The 14,082-nt window shown below is 52.7% G+C and overlaps 1 protein-coding gene across 1 annotated transcript in view; it reads left to right on the plus strand.

Annotated features, from left to right (window-relative positions):
• Positions 1-9,818: 9,818 nt before the first annotated feature.
• The window catches only part of LOC131211740 (negative elongation factor A), a 6,633-nt gene continuing 2,369 nt past the window's right edge, over positions 9,819-14,082 (plus strand). The window contains exons 1-2 of the mRNA XM_058205333.1: positions 9,819-10,028; positions 10,987-14,058. Of these exons, the coding sequence (XP_058061316.1) occupies positions 9,819-10,028; positions 10,987-14,058 (3,282 nt within the window). The remainder of the gene's footprint in view (positions 10,029-10,986; positions 14,059-14,082) is intronic.

A 14,082-nucleotide genomic window follows, 5' to 3' on the forward strand; every position in this document is an offset into this window, starting at 1 on the left:
CGACCGTTGGCCGGTTATACAATCGCCGCCAGTGTCAAGCCGTGCCCAAGAATGGCGTTGCCTGCGCCCGGTCTGGTCCCGGTTGGGTCACCTGGTCGCTAACGGTGGGAACCATAAGTAGCTCCAGTTGCTGGGTAAAAGTACAGCGAAGGTCAGCTTTACGCAACACGCAACCGGCGGTCCCTTGGGCGGTTGTTGGTCAAAGGACCCCCACAGCAGCAGCAAGCGGCGATCCCCTAAAAAGATCAAAATCATCGGCTCAACAAACGCAAGTCGCAGTACACATTTTGATCGATCACTCACCAGTCAGTCACCGTACCACTGAGCGGCCGCGCAGCGCGGGCCGCGAAAAGGAAAGCTAATAAAAGAAATAAGGAAAGCCGACAGCGAAATGATTCAAAAAAGTGGAAAAGAATGATTAAAGAGCCGCGAAGAGTGCGCCGGACACAGACACACGCAGCAACGAAGAAACGGCCCTGGAACGGCGTCCTCCCGGTTCCTCGGTCGCTTTGGTGGGGGCTTTGAGCCAATCAACCTTTCACACACTTTCGTCGTCGCCGACGGTCCGACAACAACGCACGCCTCATAACCTACTTCTGATGTGGTCGCCCGCTCGGACCCGGTTGTTGTCCGGTGACATAGACACACACAGAGGCATATGCCCGGAGGAGCCTGGCCATGGGCAGGCGCGGTCCGAAGAAGGGCTGAAGTCGCGGGTCGTCTTCACCGTCGAATCCAACGACCCGCGATCGGCAACCCGGTGTCCGGCGGGATACCGGGCCGACCGACGGGACCACTGCGACTCGGCCTGGCCAGCGAGATCGGCCGACATCAAAGTTTGTTCGTGCGTTCGCGTGAAAGTGCTACGCGGGCCGCGCAAAATTCGAAAAAGTGAAACTCTTTCAGTTGACCCACATTCTGGGCGGAGGCATTTAAAGAGGAATTTTTTAACTCCGAAACTTTTCTCGACGATTCGCGTAATTTGGCGTTTATCGATCGGCCCCCACCTAGTGGGAGCGAGCGAGGGGCGACCGGACCGGATTTGGGTGAACAGGACCTAGTGTATGAGTGTTTCAAGAACTCCATTTTGTTTTCGGACACCAGCCGTGTGTGATAGAAGTGAAAGTTTCATTGCCACTCATCGCCGGTACGTAACTTCGCCAGGCGTAGGGGTGCCGGGGGAAATGGGTCCCGATCTAGCAACACATTTGGCGAGCCCTCCAAGGGATATGTCCCATTTAGAGTATGACCTCACGAGAGCTTGCAATCGGCTTGCTGGCACAGACAGATCGTCAGCATAAATTAAACGGAAGATTCCGTCGCCATCCAGCAGCCGGTAAATGCGTTTCGCGCGAATGTTCGGCCATCGGCGTGACCACGCCAGGACACTTGGGTCTGTACAAAACAATGGGCCATAAACATGTGTTTCATCCACACCGGACTTCGACCGGCGCTTCGTATGGGTGTGCCATTTTCTTCGCTTTTTTGCAACAGTTCCTTTGTGTGATTTCCATACGAACCCGGTACCACACTACCACAGAGAGAGTGTGTACGTCGGGGGCTTCTGCTGCGTTCCCCAGGGCGAGTCGGGCGGACGGTGCGCGGCGGGCTGCGTGTCCTACTTCCTTCGGTGCCGATGAAAGAGAAAACGCGACGCGCGCATTCCAGGCGGCCGGGCCAGGTGCTGAGCCAAGCGGACAACCCAAATCGGCTGCACACTTGCGCGCGCAGGAAGCGCTGGGACAACAACGCAAAAGGGTTGGCCTTACATGGCCTGGGCGGCTGCTGTCACCGGCGGCAGCTTTCGTGAGATGAACGCACGAAATTGTTAAAACACCAAACGAAGCCCCAAAGGGTGGCATGGCGGGGCCGGCCCAAGTGTATGTGCACGCGTGTCGGTTCGCGCTACGCTATCGGAAGACGCCCAAAAGGAAGCACACAACGGGCGGCGCTGTGTGAAAGTGAAAGTTATGTCACTCTCCCGGTGCGGGGCTGACACGAAGTTGCGTCGACTTTTGGAGCCGAAGACGTCGCGCGAGATGGGTGCTGATCGCGGCGATCGTTTCCCTGGGAACCTCCCTACCCCCTTTATTTCGGCGTACATCTCGGCACCGATCGTGTCCGACCGAGGTCATCAGCGTACGTTTCGTAGTGCGCGCGTCACCGCATCTTCGCTGCTTCGAGGCGCATGAAGCAGAACTACCAACCACCCCGAAAAGTAGACGCAGATCCTGTTCGGGTCCGTGGGGAGAGATGCCCTTTTTGCGATTGCCAATTGCGATTGGCAAAGAAGCCTATTAAAACCCCGGCATAACTTTAATGGATACAAAAATGGATAAAATAAAGTATCGATTTTCAAAAAGAGCGGCTTTCTTCCCTGCGGCAAATCGCCAGACCGGGCCAGATCCGGAGCGCCGCCATTCAGGACCTTCGGCCGCGCAATAATCGGCAGCGGCGGCGGCCGCGGCCGCGTCTTTCGCAACACGATTTATTGTTCGCGCGCGAAATGTTGCCAGCGGCGGTTTTGGACCGTTCATTCAAGTTTTTCGCCCCGACAACCCAGAGCGTTGCCCACCAGTGTGTGCGGGTTCGTCGCCGTCGTGTACGGCCCCACCTTCGGCGGGTGTCATATTTGGCGTTGTCATTCGCAAATGGAACGGCATCGGGTGTGTAACCAGGCACCCCGCATCCTCTGCTATCTTCTCCCGCTTCGGCTTTTGCGTTCCTCTGCGCCTCACGGGGTGATGATCGTGCGTGAGGTTACTACACGCACACACGGAGGGCTGTGGGGGCTGCGATACTACGATGACCGCAACGGACGGCAATCCTTGCACTTGTCATCACTGCGTAGCGCTGGTGATCGTTTTACTGAAACCACACCTGGGGGGGGTCGGTACAATTGCTCGTCAGATGGGTGCCCTGCAATGATCGTGTTGGTCAATTTAGTAGCTCCGTGGTGTATCGGTTTATTAGCCGTTTTCTAGTTCGCACCCGATACACTCCGCTCGGCCACAAGCGTTGCGCGGTTGCGGTCCTTCGGGGCCACACATGCTATCATTTACCACCCTCTTTGATTTTAGGCACCACACCAGACATCATCACCGGTGGTCAACGGGTGTTCGTGGTGTGCAGTGCACAGTGATTGCCCCAGGGGGTTGATTGGAGCCGTGGGCCTCAGTGGATATTGGAAGTGATCGAGCGGTCGTCGGCACTGTAATGAGATCACTTCTTACAAAACCCCGAAGTAGAACGACGTTTACGGGCGATGCACACAAATTATGCACAATGGCCAATCGGTGGCACCGAAGCAACTTTGGTCCGTGTCGAGCGTTTTCCGATTTACGGTCTGTCGACGGCCCGCTAGTGAAGTGGCTCCAAAAGGATCATACGGGCAATGGCACTGGTTTACTAAACAGAGCAGCTTCCGTTAATCATTTCATCAATCATCGGTGGTCGCTTGGCTTAACACATACCACCTCAGCTGTTCTTCTCAAGCTCTAATGTCCGTCAAACATTCGCTCCGGCTGAAATTGAATCAAAGGCCAAACAAAACATAATAAAACTGGAATATTGGACGCGACACCGAAGCACGAAGCAAAGTGTAACACGAAAAGACTTTTACTTTCGAACGCCCTCAAAACCCGACTGACCACGTGACTACTAAACCCAGACGCACGTTTCTTGTCACCGTTAGACGAAGGCGCCCCAAACCGGGGCGAGAAGACAACATCAAACACGAACGAGGGAGAGCAAAAAAAAACCACCCCAGTCATGACACTGCCAATGAGCCCGGGAAGGATTCTCGCAGCAAAGTGCGAGACCTGATGATGGCCGTTGGCCGACCACAAAAGTGTGATTTGTAACCACGCAAACTGTAGCTTGTGAGCACTGTCCGGTTTTCACACAACCGGAAGTGCTGAACTGCTAAGCAACGAGCGTATTGTGGTGACAAAATAGCGCCACGGTGATTCAGACGCTTTTCTTAGTCCAGGCACATCGTAGTCCGCACCGTGCGGGTGAATTTCACGAGAAATAATGCACGGTCGGTAGCAACTCGCAGGCAAATCACGGCGCGCCGCGCCTAGCGTGGCTGGAATGTTGATCGACGGTGAAGTATCTGGATTAACCTGCCGGGTGTAATTCGACTAAACCAGCGATGTTTATCCCAAAACGGCGTGCGGTTAGTAACATTGCCCGTCCGTGTGTCGTAACGCACCGTAACGAGCAATAAAAATGTCTGTAGTTTCTTTTCGGTTGTTGCCGATTGTTGCGGTTATCGTTGATTGGCTCGATCGGCAGATCGGCTGGCAAGCATCGAAGGTGACGTGCCGCGGATTGTGACCCGCCACCAGGGGTTGGGTTTTTCCTTCCAAACACTCCTATCACAATCCAACGGGCGGTTTATCAGCCGATGACCCTACTACGCCACCAGGGATTGGGTTTTTCCTTCCAAACACTCCTGACGAGGATCACAATTCAACGGGTGGTTCATCAGCCGATGACCCTACTACGATCAGGCGATCTTTCAGTGCACTCTGGAGCCAATTGTTGACTGGAGCGTCCCCGGGACGTCATCGGTTCCTCGTTCGTTCCAAACGGGCCCTACCGGCGCTTCGTTACCTGCTTCCAACGATCTGTTTATGCTAATCCAGCACGATACGTAGGCACCCCGTTTGGCCGACTTTAGTTTTCGGTTACGTGTTCGCGGCTCGCTGTGCGGTGGTTCCGCATCCGGATCTCTTCGGTTATGTGTACGACTCAGCCAACCGAGTGACCAAGAGACCACGCACGGCGGTGCCGGCGGGTGCCGAGGGAAGGGGTCTTTCCGATCGGCGCTGGTAAACATGCAAAACAACATCTCTGAAAACCGATAACCATTTTCCACAGAATCGCTTGCCGGCACGTACCCGGAACTGGTGGCCAATGGCCAGCTGCTCGAGTGCGCGCTGCATTATTGGATTTGGGATGGTTCCAATGGCAGCTGGTTTTGGGGTTTGGAAATGGTTTTCGACTTCCGGTTCGGTTTATGATGTATGGGTGTGATAAGCACGTGAAGTGGCACCGTTGGCTTGCGGTTCCGCCTCTCCACTGCGTCTGCCACTGCGCCATTAACGCAAATGATGACCGTGTGATGCAATGATATGACGAAGCCGGAAAAACTAGTTTCAATCTTTACTCGAAGATAATGTTAACACCGGCGGGCAGTACCTTGCGTTGCAGAACAAAGGAACGCATTCTCTGTGGAACGGGTTTCCAAAATCCGGGTGAGTATAGGTCCGATCGTTCCTTCTGCGTGTACTTTGTGTTTGGTCCTCTTAACATTAATTGCAAAATATAGTATCGATAAAAAAGCTGCATCCATTTCTACTGAAATTCTACAATGGCGAAAGCTTTCTAGAGGCTGTAAATATGATCGGAAATGAGCTACATGGTTCAAATTATAATAGGCTAACGACTTGTCTATGTAGTGCCTTTGCAGTGAATTTTTTCCTCCTTGCGTTAATAGTTTTTTTAACACTTTCAGCACCTAACACACGGTGTTTTGCTGTTTTTCGCAAAAATGCACCCACAATGACGCCAGATGCCAGACCGCCACTATAAAATTTCCCAGAAATGCAACGATTGGTGAAATTACGGTTTAATTGAAATTATAACAGCGATTTCTAATCGTTTCTCATTATCTGCGCTCGTGTGGCACATTAGCCTGCAGTTCGTGGTCAAGTGGGTTCACCATCCCATTGCCTTTGGCGGGCATTCCGGGAAAATGCGGCCGGATTTTCAAGTGCAATCCCCGGTTGCTAAGGAAGTGCTCGGCGGCACTGCACTGGAAGCGACGCGATCGCGAAACGAGGGTTCCTAAAGTGGCAAACCTTCACACGGCCAGGGAAATCCACGAGATGGGGTGGTGCAACGTGATGCAATACGGTGGCGGTCGCAAGAAAGAGAGAAAGACTGGTAAGGCCAAACCGAACCCACACGGTATCACGCGTCGTGCGTGACGTCGTTGACATATCTCCCTTCTGCCCGTTCGGCGCCGTCGTCCTCATACCGGCGATCGAGAGCAGCGCGACGGCGGAGTATGGCAAATATTTTGCGACATAAGGTTGACTCGATCGGCCCCCGATCGGCAAGGCCACCGGGGCGCCATTGCAAGGATCGGATCGGGCCGAGATTTCCTCACCGCGCGCACAGCAAACTGTTAAGTAATCGTCGAGCGGGGCATGCGGAGCTATTTGTGCTCGCTGGGTGCCCTCGGTCCGGTGGCCGACTAATCGCCAACCGGGATGCAAAGAGATGACGACAGAAGCGGATGAGGTGTGATAAGATTGGCCGATGGTGACCATCGATAAGCCGGACTTACCTTGGCCAATTCTGAAGCCAGATTGCAGCAGGAACCCCAGAGGACACACGGTTACGAATGCGCGCCAGTGCTCGAAACGGTGCTGGGAAACGGGTGGTGAAAATTTTCCTCTTCAGCTCAGCTGTCGTTGGCAGGGTTACGAGTATCGCCTCACTTCTCATGCACAAACACACACCCGCAGGCAGACTGCGGACACTCCGCAGCGCACGTGCTCGCGGTCTCTGTCTAGCGCGCTGCCTTGTCTTCCGATCCGGCTTGGATCCTCGCTCGGCCCAACGTTCTCGCGCCCGATTCACAAATGATCCCGTTCGATTTGACGTAGCTCGCGGCGCGATGACAATAAGATCCCCCTTTCTACGCACTTCAGTGCACTGCCTGCCTAGACCACCACTTTTCTCTTTCTCGGTGTGCTCGGTCTCGCTTGCACGTTCGCGTGGTTTTGACAGCGCTTTGTTATTGTCTCCTCACATCATCTGGAGGAAAACATCAATAACTTCCTTCGTTTGCACTTTCATTTTCCGAATGCCGTCTTGTTCCTCCGGGTGCCCCGATGGCGGACTGGACGATTTGTTTTCTTTTTTCTCATAAATGCACCTCGCACCTCGCAAATAGCACTGGTGCAGCGATGGCGTTTACTAACCAAAACGAATCACAATCCGATGGCACGGGGCGCACACTTTCTTCCGCCACAGCACACAAATTGCACGCCCAAAGGCTTACGTGTTGCTCGGCTACTATGCTTCTCTCCGCACGGTTGCGAAGAAGCAGTAGCGAGAATACCAGGTACCTCCACCTTCCACCTTGTCCTTTGGCCGCCCGCTTCCACCGTTCCGCAATGTCACTGGCTCCACAAAGGAAAGGATGGAGGGATAGTTGCCCACGGCCGAGCGGTGACTAGTTGAGCTAGGAACTCGTTCTCTGTTTTATTTCGTTTTCGAAACTCCTCACGGGCAGCGAACCCGTTCACGTTCGAATGGCAAATCACGCGAACAGCACCATCCAATCGTCAGCGAAAGACTGACCGAAACCGTTTTGAAAGTTTCACCGCATCTCACGTCGATGGCCAGCATTCGCGGCGGGGTACCCTAAATGTAGCAGCACCCGAGCACCGCCGAGTCGGACCCCTACTCTATCATGAAGGCGACGAACACTACCACGAGCAGCGCCGACGGAAAAGAAAATCCTCATTTTTACCATTCCGTTTCCCCGCGAGCGCTTTCAGCGCCGACACTGCGTTCCCGACCACAGCGCACAGCTGAGGCGGCAAGTTTGCTTTTTCACTGCCTCCTGCGTTGCACAATTCACCTCTCAAACACCCGCTCCGGCCACTGCTGCTGCAGTGGTTGGGTTGGATTTCTTCACGCAGCATGAAAAAACATCACTGCGGGGACAGACGATACGTAACGTAATTTTTTGACATTACAGATTAATGCCAAACTGCTGCGCTTCTGTCAAAACGTGTATGTTTGTGGCCGAGCCGTAAACAGTTTGACATTACAAATTAATTTTACGCTAGTTTTACGCTTCGTGTGGCCTCCCAGTCACACGCCAATGTTGTTCTGTCACTTCGAGAGCTGCAGTAGTGCAGTTCGCGGAAGGTAGGCAGCAATCGGTGTTTCATTTTGAATTTCGCCATCGTCACGTGTCGATTACGGAGCGGCATTATGATCTTCGGTTCGTTTACAAAACGCGTGTAAATGCGTCACTTCTTTATCCCGACCGTGGTGCGGTTCGGTGTATTGATCGGAAGGCATAGATAAGGGAAAATAAACTGCGCCCGTATGTAAATCAACCAACGGCAACGGGAGATAAAAACGACAATGCTCAGCGAACAAAAGGGATAAAATTAGCTCCGATGGTTCACATCCTTTTGGGGCATTTCTTGCCAACTTCCTGTGATTCGAATAACAATGTTTGGCTTCCGGCTTTTTTGCAAATAACACGGACATTCCTCCAAAGTTGTCAACTGATTTAAACGTTTCGTTTTTTTCCAACAATTGAAGCGAAATAGTACGAAATCGGAATAAAAAATTCGATAACATAAATGTGGATGTAAATAAACGCAGGACATAAGAACCACTGGTTTTAAATATGGCAAAAGACAATACTTATTAATTTGCAATACTTTCTGGCAAGGCATCTAGGAACGTCTTAAGAATACTGGAGCAAAATACACGCAAGTATGATAGGATAGGACTGATTGACTACTTCTGGTTCGCACAGGAATAATAGAACTTAGAACTAGTATCACAACTGGAGAAACGAACGCAAACATGTTGCATGTTTTTCTAAGTTACAAAATATTTTATAGGCATGCATTATCGTCTAGTGTTATTGTGTTAGCCTACGTTGTGGGATATTTCTTTGCTGTTTCTCGTCTTGGTTAGTAAATGAAGAGTAATTTTAGAATTGCAAGTTTTGCTAGCTTTTTAATGGCAAATGGTTGTGGAAATGTCTGAAATTCTGACAGTCATCCGAAGGTAAATGCTGATACACGTTTGAAGATTCCATTTGTTGTCGATTTTCAGAAGACAGATTCACACCACCAATGGATGTTTATGCTAATAAAATCATCGTATGTTTTCACTTCCTTGAATCGTTGCGAAAATATTCTTGGAAATGCACGTATCCGGTGATAGTATCATGACCATTGTGAGTTACGGCACATGAACGGCAAAAATTCTTTCGCGAACTATGTTCTGGACATGATTACCGATACAAATTGATGTAATTAACTTGCGACAGTTGGCAGAAAGCTGTAAATGAAAGAAAAGTGATTAGTTTCATGCGAATCTCGTTTTGAGGTGATTGCTCCATGGTGAGTCTTTCCAAATATAGCCTTACAGCAGGTAGAATAAAGGATTGTCGTACTTGGCGACCAATAAGGCACTGTAATGTTAAACTAAACTACCCGCAAAATATCCGGAAAAATGCGTTGAGTGATGTAGAAATTACTGCTGCAAGGTCGTTTTGCATCTATTGGAGCAGGATCCTACCAACTAAACGCTATGGAAATGACAATCATCGTTACCTAGGCGTTACAGACGCACGTCGTTGTAACGCTTCGGTTGAAAGTGACCGAATAGCGAAAAATTTAGTTAAAATTACATTTCTTTCAGATAACAATAACCCCCTAGGGAAAGGAAACCTATTGAGGGACATTTCATTACACAGACCTTTTTCACTGGCGTGTTTTTGGAGTGAAACAGAGAAACAACCCGTAATTACAATTCAAAGCCCCTGCTTGCGTGCTACGCCCATGAACCGAAATCGACGAAAAGAGAAATCGAAGAGAACAAACGCGGAGAGAGAGAGGGGGAACCACTCCAGCTGTCTCGCTTTCTCTGCCATAATCTCTCTCTCTCTCCACGATCTGTGGCTGTGTTCGTGTAACCGGTGAGAAGTCGAAGAGAAGACAGCGGAGCCGAGCAAGCCGTGGTGTCAGTTTTTATTCAAGATGGCGAACGTGCGGGACAGCGACATTTCTCTGTGGCTACATAATAAGCTTGGAACATCAAACGACTCTTGGATAAGCGGCTCAATCACCTCCCAGCTGAACAAGGAAGTGCTACGCAACATCAAAGAATGTTTTCCGGACTTACAGACGCAGGTGAAGCTGAAATTGCTGCTCAGTTTCTTCCAAATTCCGCGACGGATCGTCGAAGAGGTAAGCGCACCGTGTCGTCGTTTGCTGAGTTGCCGTGTTCCGAGAGTGCGTGTCCCGAGTGTGGTGCTGGCCCACGGACGGCGGCCTCCGGTTGCTGCTGGCAAAGGCGCCAACGAGTGGCCACCAGCGTACCGCGAGGGTGTGAGTGCGACAGCTGCCGATAAGTGCGAACGAGAGCGGTGACGTCGTTGCGCCGGATGTTCGCTAGGTTTGCGCGTACATGATAGTATTTGTCTCGCGCGAAGACGGTCGATGTGGTGGAGTGGTGACGGAGGTGGCGCGGATTTTTGCGCTACGCGTTGGTGTCGCCGTTTTTCGCGATTGACGTTGGAGGCTGCCGTCGTCGGCCGAGTCCCGCAAGGGACTAGCGATGCGGGGATAACCGCCCAACGTCGAGAGCCAGCGCCAGTCTCTCGTGCATCTCGGCGCTCCCTCTCGCGGGGCGGCGTGGCGTGTCGAAAAGGGAAAAAGTGTTTAGCGGGCGGTGATGTGTTCGGCTCTCTGTTTGGGATTTCGAGCGGCTTGCCGTTTCCGCCCGTGCGTCTGTGTTGGTGTAACCGTGCCTACTCTTCTGCCCGCCTGGCAGCAACAGCTCCAACATGCCGTGCCCATATGATCAGGAGTGCGGCAAATGCCACAATGGCAATCGAATGAGTCTTTCTTTTCTTTATGCGCTCAATTGGTTCTGACCGCGGCGATTCCGGAGGCGAAGGATGCTGTCGCATGATTATCTTTTCGTTCCGCCATGCTTCGACACGCGAAACAAAGCCAACGCAGTGAAAACGGCGGACAGTGAGTGTGCGTGTTTGTGGTGTGCATGTAAACATAAACAGCAACAAAAACATCAACAATAATCTGTCATTGAAAGGCGCAGCAGCGATATTCGTACTCCCGTTTCAAGCAGCAGGCGTTGCGATAATTCAATTCGATCGCTGATTGTTTCTCTTTTTTCTTCTAGTGGAAAACCGAATTGGAAGAAGTGATCGAGGTGGCCGGTCTCGACTCGGAGCTATGGGTATCGATGATTGCCGAAACGATAAAAACCCTGCCGACCACGGGCTCGCTCAACACAGAGATCTCAGACTACGAGGAGACGCGACCAATTTTTACCGACATGGTCAACGAGCTGAGGCGGTTGGTGGTGAAGAACGCCGATCTTGGTATGCTTCCGCTCGAATGTCAGTATCTTAACAAATCGGCTCTGGTGTCGGTCGTGGGCCAGCAAACCGCGCCGGTAAAACACTTCACGCTCAAGCGCAAACCGAAGAGTGCGGCCTTACGCGCCGAACTGCTACAGAAGTCATCGGATGCTCAGAGCTGCCTAAAGAAGATATCCGCACCGACAGTGCCTTTACGGTCGCGTGGCATTCCCCGCAAGATGACCGATACGACGCCACTGAAGGGAATCCCGTCACGTGTGCCAACCGGCGGATTCCGCTCACCACCAGCTACGGCCGGTCAGTCGCGCCCGGCCATGAATCGAACGCCGGCTAGTCGGAAAGATGGTGGCATCAAACTGCTCGAGATTGGCGAGCAACCGTTAGGCTACGCGGCGGCAAAGAAACGGAAGCGTGAACAGGAACGCGAGGAGCAGGCGAAGAAGGTGGCCGAACAGCAGAGTCAAAGTGTGACCGATTCCAAACCTGTGCCAAGCACACCGACCACGCCGCCACCCGCTGTCACCACAACGCCCGACTATGCGGCTGGCTTGACCGCACCGTCAACGGTGTATAGTCAGCCGGCTACACCGATGCCGGCGACGTCAGGCAGCAAGGAATCGTCGGCCAGCATAATGTCCTCAACTATCGTAAATTCCACACAGCCGCCGGCGCAGCAACAACAGCAACAGTCCCTGTCAGCGGCCCCTCAGCGGCCACAGCAAACCACAACGCAACCGACAATAACGTCTCAACAGACACCTCAGCAGCCGCAGTCAACGCAAATACCAAAAGTTGAAGACCAACCGATGGAGATCGGCCAGGAAGAGAGCAAGGAAACAATCAGCCTGATATCGCCTCAGACTTCCGTTGCGGTAAGCTCGGTATCGGGTGTGAGCTCCGTTCCCGTTCCTCCACTCGCGTATCCTGCATCGGCGAAAACGTTAACGGCGACAGTGCTGAAAACCGAACCGGGCATCATTGTTAGTACGGCCAGTTCGAACGTTACACTCTCGTCGCAACCGCCATCGCTGGTGCGAACTATTCCGATAGCAACGAAGCAAAACAAAACGATTCTTCAGGCGCAATCTCCGGTGGCGACCACCGCTATCGGTGGAGTGCACATTATTCAAAAATCTACCGGAAAAACGATTAGCGCGGCAGCGGCCGCCGCAGCCGCAGTGACCAGTAGCAGTACGATGCAGCCTAAGATAGAAATCATCTCGTCGGAATCGATCACTCCGGGATCGGCGCTACACTCATCGATACCGAAATCGACCACCATAATCAATCGGGGCGGTAACATACTGTTCACCACGAAACAGGTGCCGACGGTAGCGACAACGAGTGCGGCGGCAGGTGCAACAATCATTCAGCAGAAACCACCGCTCACGTCGTACGTGTTGAACACGAGTTCTCCCGGCAAGCAGATTAACATCCAGCGGATAGTGTCGAGCGTGAATGCGTCCGGCACGCCAACGCTCACCACGACCATCTCTCGAGCCCAGCATCAGCAACATCTATTGCAACACCAGCAGCAGCAACAGCAGCTTTTGCAGTCGCAACAGTCCGTGGGAGTGGCTTCGTCACAGCCTACGAGAATCGTGCAAATCAAGACGGCCCCGACGGTTTCGCTCAACAACAACCAGCTACTGCAGAATATTCCTCCGCTCATATCGACACAGATGCCAGCAGGTAATGCACAACCGACGATACTGAACATACAGCCGGTTCAACAGCAGCAGGGGCTAGTTCAAGGGCAGCAGAATCAACTGCAGATTACGCCCACCACCGCACCGCAAAAGCGCACGATTACGATAACGGCGCAAAATCCGCCCACATCGGGCATCACTTCGTCGGTGGCGCAGATCCTGCAGCAACAGCAGCAGCTGCAGCAGCAACAACAACAACAGCATCAAGCTTTGCAAGCAAATGCGGCCACGCTTGTCGGCCAGCAACCGAAGTACGCGCAGGTGATGATGTCACCGAATGTGAAAGGCAACACGATCTACCTGACGAACGCTTCAAGTGTACCGAACGTGCTGCAGCAGAAAGGAGTTATTCTTCGCACGGTGGACGCGTCTGGCAATACCGTTTATCAGCAGCTGCAAATGCAGAATGTGTCCGGGCTGGGCGGTGCAACGATACTGACCGGACCGCCGGGTCTCATCAAAACCGAGCCCGACACGAAGCTTAGTCAAATTCCTGCCCTCGTCCCGACCGGTTCGTTGCACCAAAACATTCCGGCACTAACACCGGTCGTAATACAGCCGGCGGTCGGCGGTGGGCAGCAGCAAACCGGCGCCACCACGATGGTCGTGCAGCAACCGCAACAAACCTCCACGATACCGGCGCTGATAACGAACATTTCCCAGCAGCAACAACAGCAACAGCAAGTCAAGCAGCAAGTGATCTTCCGCCAGGCCGGTGCGAACAACGTGCAAACGATTCTACCGCAAGGCATTACGCTTATCCAGCGGCCGGCCCCGGGACAACCAAAGCTAGTGCAGACGATCCAAGCTCAGCAAACGACTGCGACAAGCACCCTCGGTGCTGGTGGTCAGCGGACCATCATCACGCAAATCCCTCAACACCAACAGCAATCGCAGCAGCAGCCCCAGCAACAACATACTATCCAATTCCAAGCACCGGGAACGCAACGAACCGGCGGCACCACGATTCAGCTCGTGCAGCAACCGCAACAAACCCAGTTGCAACAGCAGCAAATCCAACGAACCCAATCGATTGTTTCCACTGGTGGTACTACTGCCGTTACCATACAGCAGCAATCTCAAGGCGGTGGCGGTGTTCAGCAGCAACAACAAGCGCAACAGCCCCAACAGGCCGGCGCTAGGAAAGGCCTCTCCATTTCGGTAAGGGAGGAAGTAATATCTATA

The sequence above is a fragment of the Anopheles bellator genome, chromosome 2 (assembly GCF_943735745.2).
Source record: "Anopheles bellator chromosome 2, idAnoBellAS_SP24_06.2, whole genome shotgun sequence".
NCBI lineage: Eukaryota > Metazoa > Arthropoda > Insecta > Diptera > Culicidae > Anopheles > Anopheles bellator.